The 20,125-nt window shown below is 46.2% G+C and overlaps 3 protein-coding genes across 3 annotated transcripts; 2 read left to right on the top strand and 1 right to left on the bottom strand.

The window, feature by feature from the left end:
* Positions 1 to 270: 270 nt before the first annotated feature.
* Positions 271 to 8,543, top strand: LOC128710087 (HEAT repeat-containing protein 5B). Its single transcript, XM_053805126.1, has 6 exons — positions 271 to 2,246; positions 2,319 to 2,592; positions 3,206 to 3,238; positions 3,971 to 7,871; positions 8,046 to 8,060; positions 8,185 to 8,543. Exons 1-6 carry the CDS (start codon positions 286 to 288, stop codon positions 8,541 to 8,543), a joined length of 6,543 nt encoding a protein of 2,180 aa, XP_053661101.1. The 5' UTR covers positions 271 to 285.
* Positions 8,544 to 9,014: 471 nt separating this feature from the next.
* On the bottom strand, positions 9,015 to 12,602 carry LOC128706761 (neurofilament medium polypeptide). Its single transcript, XM_053801703.1, has 4 exons — positions 12,266 to 12,602; positions 12,133 to 12,207; positions 10,653 to 10,697; positions 9,015 to 10,570 (listed from the first exon to the last, which is right to left on the bottom strand). Exons 1-4 carry the CDS (start codon positions 12,600 to 12,602, stop codon positions 9,015 to 9,017), a joined length of 2,013 nt encoding a protein of 670 aa, XP_053657678.1.
* LOC128706762 (uncharacterized) lies at positions 10,727 to 12,118 on the top strand. The gene has a single exon (XM_053801704.1). It carries the CDS (start codon positions 10,727 to 10,729, stop codon positions 12,116 to 12,118), a length of 1,392 nt encoding a protein of 463 aa, XP_053657679.1.
* Positions 12,603 to 20,125: the final 7,523 nt, after the last annotated feature.

The raw sequence follows: 20,125 nt of genomic DNA, 5'->3' as shown, positions 1-20,125 counted from the left end.
AGAATTTCTATCAGTATCTAACAAATAAGTTATCTAAGCCAAGAGTTGTCAAGAATTTTAGTGATGTTATTTTTCTGCTTTCATAACTATTTGTACCATTTTGCATGATTGTAATAACAACAACCTTCCCAACAAATTGATTGTTTCTTTCTGTTTGCTTGCAGATATATTCGCGACGCAGCGACATTATCGTTAAAACACTTTCCGCAGCTTCATCCGGTCGGGCAGAATTCTTGCGACGGTGCGACAGAGGACGAAGAAGCGGAAGCGGAACTGAGCGCAAGAATGGAGCTCTCGCACAGCCTAACGCTGAACGAGGCCGCCCTCAACCAGCTGCCGGAACAGAAGCGTCCCGTATTTATCTTTGAATGGTTGCGCTTCCTCGACAAGGTGTTAGTGGCGGCCCAAAAGTCCGACATCAAGGGCTGCCAGAAGAAGCTGGTCGAGCAGCTAACGCAACACATTCAGGGTGCACCGGGGCCACCAACGCGCAAGCTTATCGCCCGCTGTCTGGCCACACTGTTCTCCGTCGGTGATACGTTTCTGCTGTTCGAAACGGTCAACAAGTGCAATGACATACTGAAGAACAAGGACGATTCGCCCAGCTATCTACCGACCCGGTTGGCCGCTATCTGTGTGGTGGGCTGCATGTACGAAAAGCTGGGCCGCATGATGGGCCGCTCGTACGAAGAGACGGTACAGATTTTGCTGAAATCGCTCAAGAATGCCGAATCGCAGTCACGCATAGAAATCATGATGACGCTGGAGAAGGTGTGCGCCGGCATGGGATCGGCCATCTCGAACGTGCACAAGGACATCTACAAGGCGGTTCGCTACTGCTTGACCGATCGCGTGATGGCGGTCCGAGTGGCCGCTTCTAACTGTTTGCTGGAGATGACCAAACATGCCCCCTTTCTGTACACGTCCGAGCTGGAAAGTTTGGCATCGTTGTGCTTCCGTGCGTTCGACAGCTGCAACTACGAGGTCAGGTGTGCGGTGGCCAAGTTGCTCGGTACGCTCATAGCTTGTACGCAGAATGGCAGTTTGCGCAACTTTAGCAGCATGACCGCGTCATCGTCGAGCACGAAATCGTTGCGACCGGTGTCGCTGGACGAAGCGCTCGGCGTGCTAATGTCCGGCTTTTTGCGCGGCGGTGTATCGTTCTTGAAGGGCACGGGCGAAATTATAAAGGGCAGTTCGGGCGTCAATCGAGAAGTACGGGTCGGTGTCACCCATGCGTACGTGGTGTTTGTGCAAACGATGGGAGGGCTTTGGTTGGAGCGCAACATGCAATCGTTTCTTGTGCACGTGCTGGATCTGGTGGCGAATCCCAAGGCAGCCTCCTCACATGTAGATGCGGTGTACTCAAGAAAATGCATCAACTTCATTCTGCGGTCCGTCATCGGGAAGATGCTGGGCGAAAAGGCGCAATCGTCGGCCTGCAAAGAGTTGATACACCTGATCGCAAAGCAGATGAATTCGATCGACTTCAATCCGGAAAATGCAAAAGATTCCAACCAAGAGACACTATTCAGTCAGCATCTGCTCGTCTGTGCGCTACAGGAACTCGGTAGTCTGGTGCTGCTGCTTGGCACTACCGCACAAAACCTGCTCGCCGACCAGTCGCTAAACTTTATCGATGCAATCTGTGCCGTGTTGATTCATCCCTGCATGGCAGCGCGGCTCGCTGCAGCTTGGTGTTTGCGTTGCGTTTGTGTCGCCGTACCGAGCCAAATCACACCGCTCATTGATCGGTTTATTGATGCAATTGAAAAGATGCGCACCTCGCCGGATGCAATTTCGGGGTACAGTGGAGCGCTGGCGGCAGTGCTCGGTGGTGTACGCTATTCGCCCCTGGGTATACCACACACGCGCGGCAAAATAATATTCAACACCGCCGAAGAACTGTTGCGTACGGCTAGTCAGAATAGTCGCTTGTCGCTAAACCGCACGCAGGCCGGTTGGCTACTGATTGGCGCCATCATGACGCTGGGTGTGCCAGTAGTGAAGGGGCTGCTGCCACGCATGTTACTGCTGTGGCGAAACGCTTTTCCACGCTCAACGAAGGAACTCGAATCGGAAAAGGCACGTGGTGATGCATTCACCTGGCAGGTGACATTGGAGGGTCGTGCCGGGGCCCTGTCGGTGATGCATAGCTTCTTGCTGCACTGCCCAGAACTCGTTACGGACGATATCACACGCCGGCTGCTGACACCGATCGAAAGTGCACTAGCTATGTTGATCAAGTAAGTGTTGATCTTGGTGTTTTTGTTTTGTCTTAGAAAAAGTGTAAACAATTTCCGTTTGTCACATTGTAGCATAACGTCAGTGCTGAAAAACTATGGCCAACACTTGAAAGCACCGACCGCGATGGTACGATTGCGATTGTACGAAACTCTATCCCTTTTACCGGCAAACGCACTGGAATCATCGTACACGCATCTGCTCCGAATGCTTGTATCGGAATTTACGCTCACGGAAAATCCGGCAAATACTACGACCTCCTTCCTGCGGCAGATGTGCCATGGTGATGATTCGATTATACTAGGAACCTGGTTACAGGACACAGATCATCGCACGATCGAAGATCAGGTAAGCGATCCAAAGATTCTAACCTTACACCTTTCCAGGAACTCGAAACGGGTGTTTGCGCTGCGCTGTAGAACGTGAAATTGTAAAAAATAACACAAATGATTCCATTATAACCATACATTTTGTTGTCTACGAAAGTTGTTCACTTTGAGTCCGTCGGGTCGTTACCACATAGCATTCCCATACACCGCTACGTGGACTCTGGTCCATATCACGCGTTGTTGAAGCGTGATATTATTCACGCGAATTCGCCAGAATGTACTGAATTCAATGATAATGATAGTTTTATCAACTTTTTTTTTATTTTTTGTGTTAATTTTGACAATTACAAGTTCTATATAAAGTCATAAACATCCTATAAATGGATAATGGTATCGTTTAAACGAATGGAACGTATATATATGAGTGTGTGTGTGTGTGTATGAGGAAGAATAGCACAACATTTTAAGAGACTACCATGTTAACAAAGTTATACAATTGAATATTTTCTTCCTTCTATCTTACTACACACCACCACCTACCACGGGGGTCCCTTCTGTTGTAATACATTTTTTTGTAATACGATGATGATAATGAAACAAAAAACACTCAATACTATACACCACAATATTAGATGGAACCGAACCGTAAGGCTGACGGTGATTATGTAAGTGAGACCATTTCTAGTGCCCTTCTTGTCCTGTGACTTGCTTGCCATATCTCTGCCGTCTTTTATGAGTACCTTTTTTTTACAAAGTGCACATTTCCGGTAGCCACGAACATGACTCGCTAGGCTCATTTTGTTCTGACGTGTACTTCGCTTTTCATCCACCTCCATATCCCATTGATTGCAATTGCCAACCAAGCTATTAGAAATTGGCTAAGCAAATTTCGTTAATTATGATTGGTTTGAAGCTTACTTTTTTATATTTTAATCTGCTGTTCTACACTGCAAACATACGTACGGAAATGAGTTTGAGCAATGTTTTTTTTTTATACATTCTTTCTGTGTGTTTTGATTCATCAATTTCGTCGACTGCAATCGTTTCAGTTAATTTTTTCCTGTTTTGTTTTTTTTTTTAATAATGTAAGCTATATTCAATGCATCGTAAACCCAACCAGCACCACTACGAGCGCCAACATACAGCATCATTTTGAACAGTATGCATTCACGTACGCAAAGTTGCTTTCTTCATACGTATCACAAATTTTCCACTTATGCTTGTTTCAAATGTCAAGCTTTTGTTTTTTTTGTTATGTAGCGTGTGCGTAGCATAATTAGCAACAGCAAACAAAAGGCAAACCAAAGTGCTTCACTTACATGCCTGACAAGGGAAGCTTTATGTCGTGGATCGCAAAGATCGAATGATTAATGTTGTTTTGTGTTTTATCGTTTTAGCTGCAACCGAACAGTGCAGCCGGTTCCGGTGCACTAGAGCATGATGCCTGCTGTCTGTTCCGGGGAATCGCGGCTGGTGAGCAGTGTCCGGGCCCCCTGCCACTCGGTGTTGCCGTGATCGATATGTCCGTGATACTGTTCGGGTTAATCTTTCCGAAGGTAGCCAACAAACACCGGCTGCAGATGTTGGAACACTTTGGCGAGTGTATAAAGCATGCCAAAAGTTCCCGCCAGGAGGCGGTACAGATGAACATTTTTACCGCTCTGCTCAGTGGGCTCAAGGGATTGACCGAAACAAAGTCAGCGATCGGACAGGACGATGTGCGCAAGAGTGCTACGAATTTGATCATTAGCGCACTGACTAGCGCGAACCCGATACTGCGTTGTGCGGCCGGTGAAGCACTCGGGCGCATCGCCCAGGTGGTGGGTGATTCGCGTGTGACCGCTGAACTAGCACAGACCAGCTTTGATCGGTTGAAATCTGCTCGGGACGTTGTGACGCGTACGGGACATTCGCTAGCGCTCGGCTGTTTGCATCGGTACGTCGGTGGCATGGGTTCATCGCAGCATTTGAACACGAGCGTGTCGATTTTGTTGGCTCTCGCGCAGGATGGAAGTTCGCCTGTGGTGCAGGTGTGGTCACTTTACGCACTGTCGCTGATAGCCGACTCGGGCGGTCCCATGTTCCGTGGGTACGTTGAACCAACACTTTCACTCGCACTAAAGCTTCTGCTGACGGTTCCCCAGTCCCATGTCGACGTGCATCAGTGCATTGGGCGCGTGCTAAGCGCTCTGATTACGACGATCGGTCCCGAACTGCAGGGCGACTCCAATTCGGTTGCCACCGCACGATCGTCCTTCCTGTGCGCTGCGGCCATTATGCAAGCGCATTCGGATCCGTTAGTACAGGCTGAAGCGACGGGATGTTTACAGCAGTTGCATCTCTTCGCACCGCGCAACGTCAATTTATCATCCTTAGTTCCTAACCTGTGTCAGAATCTGAGCAGTAACTATTTAATGCTACGAAAAGCGGCCGTCTCCTGCCTGCGGCAACTGACTACGCGCGAAGCAAAAGAAGTGTGCGAGCATGCGGCAAATCTGGTGAGTGATGAGGATCGGTATGCGTTGTCCGACTACGGTTTGCCGGGTGTACTGTTCGGAATGCTTGACACCGAGAGCGATAGTCAGATGGTGCGAAACATACACGATACCATCACCTCGATGCTGCAGATTCTGGCCGCCGAGAATCTGTCTCAGTGGTTAAGCATGTGCAAGAATGTGCTTACCGTTGCGTCGGATTCATCCGTTGGAGCGGAAGGAACGGTTGCTGGAGCAACCGGCGGGGGTGCAACTGGCGGTGGTGTCGGAGGTGCTGGTGCCGGAGCTGGTAATAGTGGAGCCACCGCCGGTAAAGATGGCGGTGGGGATGATGGCGATGGAGATGATGCAGATGATGATGATGACGATGACAACATGGAGTTCCATGCGGAGGATCATCAGGCAACGCACCCCGCGGTGCAACCCCGATGGCCAACACGCGTATTTGCAGCCGAATGCGTCCGGAAGGTTATCGCTACGTGTGAAAATGCTAGCTCGAATCACTTTGACTTACTGGCGGCCAAAGAGATGCAGATGACAAAATCTCGCGGCGATTTCCTGGTGCTGCATCTTTCCGATTTGATCCGGATGGCGTTCATGGCCGCGACGAGTGATTCCGATCAGCTGCGGTTGGAAGGTTTGAAAACGTTGCAGGAAATCATCGACAAGTTTGCGCACGTGCCCGAACCGGAATTTCCGGGCCATTTGCTGCTGGAACAGTTCCAGGCTCAGGTTGGCGCTGCCCTTAGACCCGCATTTTCCCAAGACACTCCGTCGCACGTGACGGCGGCGGCGTGTGAAGTGTGCAGTGCGTGGATCGGGTCCGGCGTAGCGCGGGATTTAAACGATTTGCGCCGTGTCCATCAGTTGCTCGTGTCGAACCTGAGCAAATTGAACAGCCGCACGAACAGTACACAGCTGTACAACGAAAGTATGGCCACGCTCGAGAAGCTAAGCATCCTGAAAGCGTGGGGTCAAGTTTACATCATGGCGATGGTTGGACATGGGGCCGCTCCGGCTAGCCAGATGCTGAAAACGCTCAGCACCGTCGCAGGCAATCATTCCCATCTGGCCGTTCCATCTGCGGCACAGCCGAAGGAATTCAGCAGATTGGCATTCGACGATGAGTTTGGTGATTTTGAAAGCCGCGGCGAAAGCTTACTCTCGTTGGTTCAACCGGAGCTGGAGAATCTCTCCAAACATTGGTTGGCGGCACTGAAAGATTATGCCCTGCTGTCTTTGCCGGCAGAGTATGCAAGTCAATTACCGCACGATGGTGGAGCATTCTACACGAACGACACGATGAACCTGTCGAAACCGCACTACCTTATCTCGTGGCCACCAATTCTGTATGCGGCGGCCCTGTGGCTAAACGCCGAAGGGTTCGAGAAGAACGACCAGCAACAGCTGTCCCGCGAACAGGAAGAAGATAAGGCGAATGCGAACGATGCGCCAAACGCCATGGTTCCGGCCACTAAAGCACAAACTGCCGGCACGCTAGCATCAAGCGCAGCGACGATATCGCACGGCAGTCTTAGTGCGGATCGTTTCCATCTCATCTTTGGCATCTGCATGGAAGCGCTCTGCAGTACACGAACGAACGAAAAGCTGGACAGCGTAATCGCTTGTTTGCAGTCCCTCTACACCGTGTTCGATTCGGCGTGGTCGCGCGAAATGTTGATGCGCAACAAAACACTTCCGGTCGAGCTGTGTAACGTGCTGCACAGGTTGATACTGACGCGGGACAGCGTGGAGGTGCAGTATCTGTGCATTTCGATACTGAAACAAACGATAATGGCCGCCAACGAGTGTTTGGAGCGGGAAAAGGAGGAGGAACGCCGCAACAAGGCAAATGCTTCCGGCGACGAAGATATAGGAACGGGAGAAAATGGTAACGACGAGACGGAACCACCTACACTAGACGTGGACTACCTCGGGGAAGGTGCCGAAGAGGGTGAAATACTTCCAGGAAAGTCACTAGTTTATGCCGTGTTGGAAGTGGTGCTTTGTCTTCTTGCACGACAAATCCCGGGCATGAACCCGTCCCAGAGTACCCGTGTGGCGAACGAACAGTTGCAGCGTCAGTTGGCTCAGGCACAGAACGGAATTATAAAGCTGGGCGATGATAATTGCTTGCTGGTAGCGAGCGCAATCCAAAGCTTGAACGATTTACCAACCCTATGCTCACCGCTCGGTGCCCTTTCCATCCTGCCGACGATTCTGTATCTCACAACGGGCGTAATAAAGGAAGTGGCAACAAAGTCCGTGCACGATGAGTCCATGATTGCAAGCACGAACGTTGTGGTGCAAGCGGCCGTTCAGCTGTTGAAAATGCTCGCCACCCATCGGTACGGCCAGCAGGACGCACTGTCCGGCGAGGAATGGCGCAAGCTGCTCCAGAGTGCGCTCGGTCGCATAATCGATCTCACCAAGACGGGCTGCGAGGAAACGAAGATGGACGAGGTGACGGTGATGTTGGCGATCGCCGTCTTTCTGCTGCATTCGCCAGCCGGGGTGGTTTCGGTGCCGAATCTACAGTATCCGTGCATAAATCACTTTCGGCAGTGCTTCCAAAGCACTTCGTTGCCGGTACAGTTGAAGTGCGTACAGACGATGCGCTCCATCTTTGCGAATGGCGAGCTGAAAGTGTCCACACCGTACATACACGCACTGGCACCGCGGCTGATCGAACATCTGTACTCGGAGCAGGCGCGCAATCCAACCAATGAGCACGAGCTGGCACTGGTGTTGGAAGGTATTACGACGGTTGAAGCACTGATCGCACTAGCGGAACCTCAGAATCGTAAGTAATTGCCTACCTTTATGACTTTTGGTTTGAAGAAAAACATTTCTTAGCTAATGAAATCATCCAAAGGGACGATTTTAAAACGTATTTCTTCAAATTAAATATCATTTGATAATGTTGTTCTAACGAATACAAACAATATTCATTGCGTTGATTTCATGCACACATTAGACGAATTGATGCAAGGTAATGATAAAGATTGTTGCTGTTGCGTTGTGAAAAAGCAATGGTTGCTTTGCCTAAACATCATAAAACTGTTGCTATGTTTCAATCACTAATGCGCCTTCTTTGGTTCTTATTTTCAATGCAGGCATCCAAATGCTAACCTTGCTGGTACCTATTCTTATCAACTACCTGGACGATCCGGAACAGCAGCAGCAACAGCAACGAACTACCAAATCGAAGTACGTGGTAGCACTGAACGATCACGCCATACAGTGGCTAATGAAGATTGGCCTAAAGTATCCACAAGAGTTTAAAACGTTCATGGCGCAGGCACCGGAGCTTCGGCGCAAGCTGGAAGCTGCAATCAAGCGCAACCAGATGAATGCCACGCTGCAGAAGAGTAAAAGCGAAGCAGCGAACGCTGCCGCTCGGAACAGTGCCGCCCAGCAGCAGAAACCAACCATACAGCTGAAGACGGATTTCAGTAACTTTAGCTTTGCATAGAACGCACGTTTCTGCTAACCTTGGGGAACTACATAGACTTTTGGGCTTTGGGCTGTTTGCGGCCACGCCGCTACAATTAATCGATCAAATTCGTGCAGATGCGAAGGTATGGTGGGCGCTTTCCCTAACCTTGCTAATATTATCGTTATCCAATAGTACATTACATAATATCATATTATTTATGCAATTGTAAACGAATGTCCCCGTTGCGTGTAAACTCTATCTAGATGTACCAGCCCGTTCGGTGGGTATGCTTCCTACAGAGTAGCAATCATCGTAGCAACCTGACGTGTCCCTTTACACATATGTCCTCCTCCAACTAGACGAACGAACAATTTTGTTAATAAATTGGAATTATAGGCAATAAAGTATTGAAACCGGTATGTAGAATCGCTAGTGGCGTTTATTTCATTTGAAGTTGAATTCAAAATATTACTCACGTTTGTAAAATTACATTCAGAGGTCATGGCTCTAGTCTTGTTTACTTTCTTGCTGTGCAACCAATTCCCGGTAATGCTCTACGGAACCGAGTTCTATGTTCGGAGGCAATTCCCCAACAACCGTTTCGCCCATCTTCGGCGATGGCTGCGAAACATCTGGACTATCCACTAGCGGTTCTTGTTGCTGCTGCTGCTGCTGTTGCTCAGCTGCAAGCTGTATTTGTTTCTTTTTCTTCAACTTTTCGCGAACTTTATTGCCTAGACGGGATGCGGCCATTACCTTGGCCACGCGGCTACTCTTCAACCAGCGCGTATTCCAGGACTTTGCTTCCTCCTCTGGAGGTTTATCCTCCAGTAGCAAATTTTCATCACCAGAATCGTGTATCTCCACTATGTCCTCATCGTCGTGAGCAGAGTTGTCTAACTTGGTTGGTTCACCTTTGGCCTCTTCATCGTCAGCCTCCGTGGAGCTATCGGACGAACTTCCACTGCCAGACCCATCGGACTCATCGCTGCTCGAGGATAACGTTTGTATTTCTGTCTCTTGTGCATCTTTGTCCTTTTCCACCGTTTCAGCTTGTAACACATTTCCTTCAGATTGTTCCTTTTCCTTTTGACCATCTTCAATGGTCTCGGCATGTACCGTATCCGGTCGCGTTGTTTCTTCTGGCTCTTCGGTTTGTCCAGTCGGATCACTCACCTGTTCAGTAATCGGTTCTACCAGTGCTGGTTCTTGTTCCTCCTCCGAAATTTCACCTTCCTCCGGTTCCGTATCTTCAGCTGGCTTTTCCGGTTCTGGTGTTGGCACTTTCTTTGCCTGACGGTCCAGTTCCTCGATGTTGGGGACGAAAATCGATGCACGTTCCTTGGCCAGCCGCTCTTCTTCGGAGTCCGACGAGATGCACAAAGTTTCCGGGCTAGCTTCCACAGGTATAACTTCCGGCGAGCTTTCACGTTTTTCGTCTTCATCCGGACGGAGGCTACCAGAATCCGGAACATTCTCCTTTTCAATTGTATCACTAGCGTCCTGTACGTTTACCGACTGTGTACCGACGTTTGCTTCATCTGCAGTACTTTCCGTTTCTTGTTCTATCGGGGAACTTTCTTTTTCCGAAGATTTTTCAGCTTCTTTTAATGTTACCGTTTCGATAGATTTTTCTTCCTCTTGTGTGTTTTCCGGAGCAACTGCTTCTGGTTCAGCATCCTCAACCGCTTGTTCGGTGGATTTTTCCCGACCATTATCGGGCGGATTGCTTGACACCTCTTGCTCATCATCATCTTCATCGCCTACCTTCCGGATGCGGAAGTTTCGTTTCAATCGCACTCGTTTTGTTTGTTGTTGGGCATTGTTTTCATTCTTTATATCATTGCCATTTTTCGTCGATTCTGATGTTTTTGAAGTGGTGCGCATCCTCGTTGGCTGCTTCGACTCGTCATCGGTGTCGACGTCACCATGGCGACCGTCCTCTCCTTCATGCTCGGATTCGATTTCTATTTTGGTTACCGGCTCCAAGGCCAGCTGCGAACGAATTGCACGAGCACGAGCTTGCAGTTCCAGTAGCTCCAATACGGTCATCTCCTTTTCCGCTGTAGTAAGCAATGTAGTAATAAATACATCAGTACTCATCATCTACGTCGAAGTGAGTGTTTTCATTTGATCTAAACTTACATTTTGGTTCACCATTCTTTTCATCGGCTTGTTTGCTGTTATCAACTAAAAGGAGGAAAAAATTTAATTAGAAAATGGAACGTATTATTATCGCACCAAATGCCCTGCTTTGGCAAAAGCTGGCAGTGAAAGTGCATAGAGATATTACTGCGGACGAGCTTCAGACAGCCCTGCGAAATGGCGCTACCTTTATACACATCCAGTGCGGTTTAAACACATTCCAGGAAACCATGGTTCTGATAGATCGTTGTAACGAAATCATCAAACGGAATGCCGAAGAATGCCGGCCGTGGACAGTGCCCACTGATATTATTTGTGAGCTGAGCGGTCCTTATCCACGTGTGCAGTTTTTCTCCAGCGGAATTTCACAAGTCCAACTTGTCGAAAACCAACGAATAACGCTCACGTCCGACATAAGATATGAACATCAGTGTTTTGATGAGGTTAAGTATGTAACGAATTTCGACCATTTACATCGATCCAGTGTTGGAAATGTCTTATCGATTGATACAGTGAAACTCACGGTGGAAAGAATTGTCCCCGGGTTTGTTACGTGCACAGTAACGCAAGCCGGATCTATTGGCCGTTTCAGCGTTATCACAGCGGGCTGTGAGGGTATCACAAAAGACGAGCAATTGGGATTGGACATGTCATCGACACTGGAGGAACTGGAACGTGTTGTAAACAAAGGATGTAAATTTATAATCGTGCCAAAAGTAGATACTAAATCATTGCAGACATTCTTCGAATCAATTCAGTGTAAAAAAGAAATTACTCGAAGCATTCAAATGATAGTGCACATAGATTTTTCTCCTTCGTTCAGCGCGGATAATGATATGGACCAGCGCATTGATGCCTTCGTAACGAAAACTGTCGATGAATTGAAACAAAGGCAGTCCTTGGGTAAAGCGTTTTTGTACGATTTGGATACCGAAGGAATGGTACCGGAAAGAGTTGAAGAGGCTGATGTGATCATAACAAGTGTTAATGATCTCATAAAAGTACAAACCCACTTGAAACACGTTAATCAAATTCAGCTTGCAATGCACCAGCAACCAAACAGAACGTTAGCCTCAGACGAAAAAGCATTGGTTACGTGTTTACGTTTCTCCGCTATTGAAGCGAATGCCAGCGCAATCATTTTGCCTTTGGAGAACGATGGCCTAAAACTAGCAATAGATATCTCTTTGACCGACCCGCTTTGCATCGTTTTACTTCTCAAACCATCCGCTGAAGAAGTTCAACGTATTTTGCTACGAAAATATCTGGTGCCTGTTATCGTACCAGCGGTACCAAATGTCTCACAACAAAAGCTCATTCGACATGCGATTGCTTACGGAAGGCGCTTCGGGTATCTGCACGGTGGAAATTGTATTGTATCAGGATGCACAGTCAATTCTGACACAGATGTACTCGGATTGGAAATGCGTTATGTACCGCTGGTGGCTCATCGACCGGAACCATAATCGTTTACGCTTACCTTTCTTGCTCCGCTTGGAAACACGCTTTGAGTCAACATCGGAATCGGAAGAAATTTCATCCAACGAAATGTGTTCTACAAAGAGAAGGGTGAGATAATAAATTGGCTGCGAATGGGCGCGTATTTACCATACCTTCAATCTTCTCCACATCTGACCCCTCGGATGACGATTCCGTGTCCGTAGGACATTTGGTATTGTTGATAATTGAGTGTAGCCGCTTGGTCGAGATGCCGAGCAGTTCGTCCAAGCAACGTTCCTTTATAACGTCGTTCGATTTACCCTCCAGAAAGTCCGGCAGAAGATACTTGATCTCTTTCGGTTTTACGCAGGAAAACACTTGCCGTATAAGCTCCAGCCGGTCGTCGACGTACGCGCTGAGTGGTTTCAACTCTTCCGGCTCTTGTTTGATGTCGGCGGTTGATTTAGCCTCACTGGTTTCGTTCGCTTTTTTCTTCTTTTGGGTAGGCATTCTCTGCGATGCGTTTCTTTGATAAATAATTTACGAATACGAATACGAATATTGTTGTATCATACTTTTTAAACACGGTTCAGGATGCTTGCAGGTAGATCATGCAAACTGGGCTGCGTACAATTGCTGGAATATCTTCAGTTTAAAACATAATATTTATTCGATAAAACCTCATACAGGGAAGTAATCTGCTGATTATAAATCACTTTAATTAGTTATTTGAGTAAAATAGATCCCGACTCGCGTTGCAAAGTTTATGCCGAATTTTGTAAACAAACTTTGACGTCAGAAGTGTCAGAAAGAAAACGATAAAAGACTGGTCCAAAAAAGGAATGACGTGCAGACTGGCCGTTGTTGTGCAGCCATTTGTAAATTCAATTTGACCAGTAGGGAAAAACATCAACGTGCGTATTATCGTAAAACGCAGGTCAATAAATAAACGAAACACGTGTGGAATGTTAGTAATGAAGGGGTTTAGATTTTATGTCCCCTCATATAACAAACAGCTTGCTCACACAGAATTATACTCTCTTGAATGGCCAACTTGAGTAAATTCGTGGTTGTGAACAATAAGGTTAAAACGATAAAAAAGTAAATTGATAATGCATTCGTTCAAATATTTCTATCGACAATGGAAAACAATACTAAACATCTAGGGATTGAACAAAAAATCGTATTAATAAAAATTTTCTTCCTCACAATCAGTACTTGACACCAATTTTTCGCTTTTCCATTGTGCAAGTGTCCAATCTTATCGTTTCCCAAGCTCCTACAGTGCGGCACACATTTTATGCACTCTTTGCTAGAAAGCATATTCTCTTTTGATGCACATACGACTCGTCATCATATGGTGTTCTTACACACACACATCCATGCATTTGCATACATCGCATTACCTTTTTTTGAAGAATATCAACTAGAAACACTTTTACTGACGCGAAAACACTCGATAGGCTTTTTAACACTAGAACTACCGGATCAGTCATTTTGGCTGGAACGCTGCAGTTTGATTACATTAATTTAAGGGGTAAAACCATTCTACCATGGCTAATGCATGACTTTTATAGATCTTTTCTGTAGTATGAACTCAAAAACGTTTTAAAACTCAATCCAGGAAAGCGAAAAAGGTTTATAAAGTGACCATCAATGTAAAAAAAACGCTTAAAACGCTTGGTAATTTTAGAGTTGTTTAAGGAGAGCGATAAAATAGAGAGAGTTTATCAGGACAACAATAAATTTGCTAAGTATTTGGAGCAGCGCTAACCAGAATTTTGCTAAGTATTTGGAGCAGCGCTAACCAGAATTTTGCTAAGTCTCAGATGAGTGCGACAGATACAACGGGTGTTTGACAGAGATGCATTGAAATTGTTGAGCGAAAAATTTGAAGAGAAATTGCCGAAGCGCTCGCTAAAACTCGTCAATGTTGATGCTGAGCGAGAAGGCAAGAAAAGCAGTGCAATGTACGACAGGGATAGGAATAAAAGCTCAGAGAGAGCGAGGCAGTTTGTGGGTTCCGTCGGTGTGAAACGCAGTGAAATTGGTAGTTGCAGGGTAAAAATTGCTCCCTGGGTTTCAGCCGTTCGGGAAAAACTGGTTAGTCGAGTATTCGCATCGGTCGCGTTCGGTCGTGCTCCAGCAGCGGTAAGATACCAACCACCGCGCAGTCGAGTGTTGTTGCTGCGGTGTGTGCGCGCGTCTTCCACCAAATTCCTGTGTGTGTGTGTTTGAGTGGGGCGGGAGGCTTTTTATTGTTGTTGCCATCGATTGTTCCAAGGGGTGAGTTTCGCGTGTTTTTGTGGGCATACCTACTCTCAACCCTCCCCCGGTTCGTTATGAAGCTGTAGTGTGCGGTGGTGGTCCGAACTACAGCCACTGGCGAGCCCACCTCAGAGTATGTACGGTGGCGAGTGAAGAATGGTATGCAAATTGAAATTAATTGCAAATTCAAAATACACAGCCGAAACACCGTACCCTGTTAGAAAGCTCACAGCGCACGCAGCGGCGACGTGCGTGGCAGTGTGTCCTGACCGATTGATCTGCCCCTTTTTGCCGTACCGTACCGCGACCGGAAATCGATTTCGGGATGGTCATTCTCTGAAAAAAAATAAATGCACCTTGCCCATTCTTTACCCTGCCAAACGCAGTGAAGGTGAATTGTGCAAATGCCGAAACGGCATGGATGTGTGAAGTACCTGTGTTGAAAGTGCGTCAGTCAGTGTGCTTTGTGGGTGTTTGTGTGTGTGTGCGCGCGTGTGTGTACACATGAGTTGGGCCCGGCTGTACACAAAAGCGTAAAACGCGTAACGAAAACCGCTACCAGCGCCTGCTTTGCTGCTTTTCCCGTACAGATTTCCACACAGTGGTTGCCAACCGCAGGTAGTCGAACAACCGAAAAGTAATCCCCGGCACAACTAAAAATTATCCAGCGAGCCCCGTCTAGCCGTAGCGGACCTGCAGAAGAAGACGATTACAAGAAAAAACACGAGCCAACCGGAAGAAACAGGTAAATTGAGTCAAGGGATGAAATGAGAACGAAAAATATGCTTCCCGATCGATTGCGTTCCAACTGCTCAGGAACATCAGGGAGCAAACCCAAAAAAAAGGATCAATGGGCGTAAGAAGAGTACTAGTGGAAAGAGAAAGAGAGGGAGTGAGAGCGAATGGAAAAAGAGCGCAAGAAATAGAGCGAAACGAGATCTTTCGTGCCGTTTCACCCTGCGCGCATGCTATTCTTTTTTTTTTATTTTCATCCCAATTGCAACTGGGTTGTTCGCCTCTGCAAAAAGGGCTCGTGCGAAACAAGCGTGAAATACTGAGCCGCGTGAAAACGGGATGAAGCTGCAAGGCCTCAGCTGGGTGCTGGGATGCAATATTACTGTTTGTTTTTTTCACTAACAACACACTACCGTATGCGGGGGAATGCATGGAGCCTGATTCATCGCAATTCAACGCGTAGCGCGTTTTCGTTGTGCGTTGTGTGTGCACGGTGAGTGTGCGTGCGTGTGAGTGTATGGTTAGGCTCCACCGACGGGCTCCCGGTGTGCGCGTGTGCGTGAAATGTCAATTCTTGCCGTGGTTTGGTGATAAGATAAAAAAGCGCTTCGCTGCTAGAGCGCCGTCCTGTACTGTTGATGCCGCTAGCAATTCTTGAGACAAAATACAAAAAACAAAAAAAAAAACAAAAACCTCTTTTTTACGGCCATCGTTTACTTTAATCTGAAACACAAAAAAAAAACACAGCGTCGAATGTACATGCTGTACTGTTAATCATTGGCGCCTTCCATGAATGGTTTGATTCATTCATACGGTGCATTTTGGTTGGTCACTCCAAGTGAATAATAGCTTGCTTTGATAATCACATTCAACAACATCACTGTAGCCACATGCAGTTTGGAAAACAGAACTAATCGCGGTACCGAATCTGTATAGCAACATCAACATTAGTCTTCTTTCGTCAGATATTGACAATTATGTGCCCTGGAAATATTTAGGTATCGGAGAATCGGCTCTGTTGACGCTGCTGGGCTCATATTGAATGAGTTTCACTTTCACATCGACATGTTCTACATGAATGCGCACCTGCGTACTTGACCGATGAATTCGGTTTCGATGTTTATAATGTTGCGGTTGCTCTCTTTTTACCGCCTCCGAATGGAAAGCAAACTGAGCGTTTTCTGAGCTTCCTTTTTTATGTTACTCACTCGCTTTCCATCTCTCTCTCTCTCTCTGTCTTCTTCAACACATAGCTAAATGCTTTCTCAGCTTCAAATCATTTGTAACTTGAAGGCGTTAGAAGACATTCGATCCGTCACATATATGCATCGCGTATGAAAAGGCTCGTTTGTTTCCAAATTCCCACCCGCTCGGAACCATGCTGTACCATGCCGTCCCAATGTTTGCTTGGTGGAACCAGTTTTTCCTACCACACACTTCCACTTTCCACCCCCTCTGCAACGCCAAAGCGTTGCATACAGATCTTGCTGGGTTTCTTTCACTATGATTTGCCTACTCAACCTCCATACGAGCTCGAAACCTGCTCAACTCCAGCATGCTGGACAATAGTTTATGATTCTTAGCTCTTGGGGGTGTTTCGCTTAGCCTAGGACTTCAGGGAATGCTAACGTTTGCGAAACTTCGCTACAAACTAGTCGACACATAGAATTTTACGATTCTTTCTAACATGCTCCAATATTTTATGTAACGACCGGTCGAAGTAGCAATCAAAATTGCAAGTAAAGAGACGAAATAACCCCACTCGGACAAGTTTGACTAAAGAACACATCCAAAAATGCTCCAAAAACAGGAAGAAGATACTTATGCTGCTCTATTCCCATACCGCCGTCGGGGTTTTTGTCATGTCTGGTACGTTACCGGACAAGTGTGCACTTGACTAGGCTGTTGTATTGTTACCCGTAAGGTTTGAGGAAGGAAGGATGGTGCTTCTTTCTACTTCAACGGACGGGATTAGTGATCAGACCAACCAAGTCAAGTTGCTTCTTCGTTTCCGACCATGCAACCGAACTGTTCTACCAAGTCAATCCGCTTATGTTTTTGTTCTATAGACACTTAACAGCGGCAACCGCTTAAGGGTTAAGATCCATCTATAGAAGAAAGCTGCGCTAGGGATTTTTTGGGTTTTTGCAAGAAGCGATACACGCAACCGAATTTGAGTGTCTTAAGATAATGTATTACGTAGAACTTGGTTTTGAGGAACATTTTTACGGTATTTTGCTTTCCGTAATACTAGAAATGGAACTCTTGGGGCAATTAAACTTAACATCCTGCGTATGATTCCCTCATTACATTGAGGGTCTATATTTGTTATTGCTATTGCTACCGACATCACGAACATTGTAAAGTCTTGAACGCATAATTTGCAGCGTGTGGTAAGAAACGCAACAATACGACCATCTCTAATTCCCGTTTTCTTGTACTTTTGGTACATTTTTTAATATTTCGTCATTTAACATAATTGCAAAATATTGTAATCTTATGTCGTATTCTATTCATTCTACATATCTATCCCATTTTACAGACAATTCTTAGATGAAATATCAGGAAAATTCGTCTGTATGCAATGAAACTCATAAGTCGAGCTTTCGAAATCTTTATATTAAGCTTAGTGCTACTCAGTCAGTACTTTCCCGGTACGAGCGAAGATAATCTGATAGGGCAAGTTCTTTATAGTAAAGCGAGTGTGATAGAATCTCCCAGTTAACGCTGTATATTCTACACTTTCCAGCTTGCGTGAACCGTGTGTCTTGTGTGTGTTCTCATGTTGCATATCTAATTTTAACGTGTTTTTGTGCCTTTTGTAGTCATTTTTTCATTAGTGAATTATTAATTATTAATTTACTAACGGTTTTATGATACTTCATTTGTCTTACATTCGATTCCTGTGACACTTCGAGCATTCGAACAAATTGTCACTTGCGGAACTACGAGTTTTCTTTTTTTTTGTGCGTTTAAAATTGCACAGTAAGATCAAATTCGTTCCATACTGGCATCAAACTAAAATTCATGCACGTTTCAAAACCAAAACCAAAACACACCAAGTCGTGTACTACCAGTTATGCCATGGATTTTATTAGTTTTGGTTTTTAAATATGTTATCCTGACCTTGCTACCACTATCGCATCTTAGTAAACGCAATACAAGTCAATACAAACCATACCAACCTGTATAAAACCGGTCCACACCGAGTAGCTGCTACCTAGCCAAGCTGTTTCGCCCAGCTCACAAATGATGCTTCAAATAATCGATTGTGAGATAAAATCGTGAATTCGAGTTCCGATTGTAAACTTCAACCTACCACCCCGAGGAGCACCATTTAGCCGCGTCCATCATCCTACCGAATGGGGCAAATAAAATACTCCACATATCAGTTAAGATTCCGTACCGTATACACACGGTTCCACGGTAGATAGGTTGGGAAACATCCGTACGGTTTGTTCATACTATTTCACCATCGGAATGGCAAATATTTAACCAAACTGGTTAACCAGTTGCAACGGTGCGGTGTGTACGAGGGGAGATACGGTGCGGTTCTTCAAACAACAGCCCTCCCGAACACAACGACATTTGCCAACAAGGGTTGGCTTTTACACTTAATTACTTATTTTTTGCGCCCATAACATAGTGAGGGACTTTTTTAAATTTAATGTCACTTGTGGGCAATAAGAATTGACTTTATTTCCATCATTACTGTTGAAGAGATTTAATGTTGTGCTCAGAAATCCACTTCTGAATCATTAGGCCAGATTGAGACATTTGGGCATTGTTTTTTTTATGTTTTCTTTCTTGGAAAAATCCTTGAATTCAAATCCGCATATTATCTTGGAACTAGTGTTTTTTCCCGTATTTGTTTATCGATGTGTGAGAGCTATGGTTTTCTAACCTTAACTACTGCCCGTCAATTACTCAAATCAGTGAAACGGAGAGCAGGAGATTTGGTCTTTTCTGTTCATGTAAAATTTACATGCATTACATTACCATTACCTACACAACCGCAAATCTAAACTCGAATTGATCTAAAACTACCCAACAGTGCCTCTTCCCGTATTCGTGGAGAATCCATCAGTAGATGTACAAAAATCGATTTTTGGCCGATTTTTCTATCGTTACAACCCACAAGAGCCCCGGGCAAGCCCAACCAGGTCCAATATCGAATCCGTTACCACTTTCTTCGATCGATACATTTTCTTGTGGTGAAGGTGGTTAAGCGATCCGTTCCTTCAAGGTGTTTCAGGTGGGCAACATCACCAATCTCCAGAGGGTCCTGTTCCTTGTAAAAGCCCTGTTTCTCGAGAATCACCACGAGAAAACAGCTTTATTCGGAAGGAAACCATTAAAATCCGTAAAAAAGTTTCGCTAAATATTTAAACTTTTCCACCACGACTTGGTGCCTCGCAGTTCACAGACGCATCAACAAACTGAGAGGCCTACATTTTCCGAAGGATAAAGGACAAAATCCCTCGGGGAGATGGATGCTGGTGACATCGGTTGATTAGTTGACTTAACCTTCGTTCGGGTGGGGGCGTAGGGGAAATGGCGCATGATGGTCACAGCGCACACAAGGGCAGCAAAAGTGAGCATCAAGGCTGTTTCTTCTGTTGTTGAAGGTTTGGATCACTTCACCACACACGGACACGGCAATCAAAACCCTTGGCGTTCATCTCGTTGGGCCCACTGACTTTCCATGCCGGTTACACGATGTACAACCATGGTGTTGACGTTTCAATAATGCCCCCGGAAGGGTTGTGATGTCGAGCGTACCTCATCCGTTTTCATGATCTATCACGACGGTACAGGGAGGCAACATGTAATAGAACGGGTACGGATCCATCCCTCACCTACATCCCCCTAAATAGGAAACGATATGTTGATCGTGGATGGTACACACTGGGGTTGCAAAAAAATACCCTACGGCATGTACATGTTTTCGCTCCGGTGTGCTGTATCGTTTAGACGTTTATCTCCCCGTCCTGATTCGCCTGCATTCCGCGGGAAAGCCCAGATTCACT

The sequence above is a fragment of the Anopheles marshallii genome, chromosome 2 (assembly GCF_943734725.1).
Source record: "Anopheles marshallii chromosome 2, idAnoMarsDA_429_01, whole genome shotgun sequence".
In the NCBI taxonomy this organism is placed as follows: Eukaryota; Metazoa; Arthropoda; class Insecta; order Diptera; family Culicidae; genus Anopheles; species Anopheles marshallii.
Note: the sequence above shows the minus strand (reverse complement) of the source record. Positions and strands in the feature narration are given on the sequence as shown.

Bases quoted from the DNA above. Each gene is read 5' to 3' on its own strand.
- LOC128710087 (XM_053805126.1), top strand. From the start codon at position 286: ATGGAGCTCTCGCACAGCCTAACGCTGAACGAGGCCGCCCTCAACCAG. The intron at 2,247-2,318 runs GTAAGTGTTGAT...GTCACATTGTAG, and splicing joins GCACTAGCTATGTTGATCAA to CATAACGTCAGTGCTGAAAA. The intron at 3,239-3,970 runs GTAAGTGAGACC...TTATCGTTTTAG, and splicing joins GTAAGGCTGACGGTGATTAT to CTGCAACCGAACAGTGCAGC.
- LOC128706762 (XM_053801704.1), top strand. From the start codon at position 10,727: ATGGAACGTATTATTATCGCACCAAATGCCCTGCTTTGGCAAAAGCTG.
- LOC128706761 (XM_053801703.1), bottom strand. From the start codon at position 12,602: ATGCCTACCCAAAAGAAGAAAAAAGCGAACGAAACCAGTGAGGCTAAA. The intron at 10,698-12,132 runs GTAAGCGTAAAC...TCCTCCTTTTAG, and splicing joins TTCCAAGCGGAGCAAGAAAG to TTGATAACAGCAAACAAGCC. The intron at 10,571-10,652 runs GTAAGTTTAGAT...TGCTTACTACAG, and splicing joins AAAGAATGGTGAACCAAAAT to CGGAAAAGGAGATGACCGTA.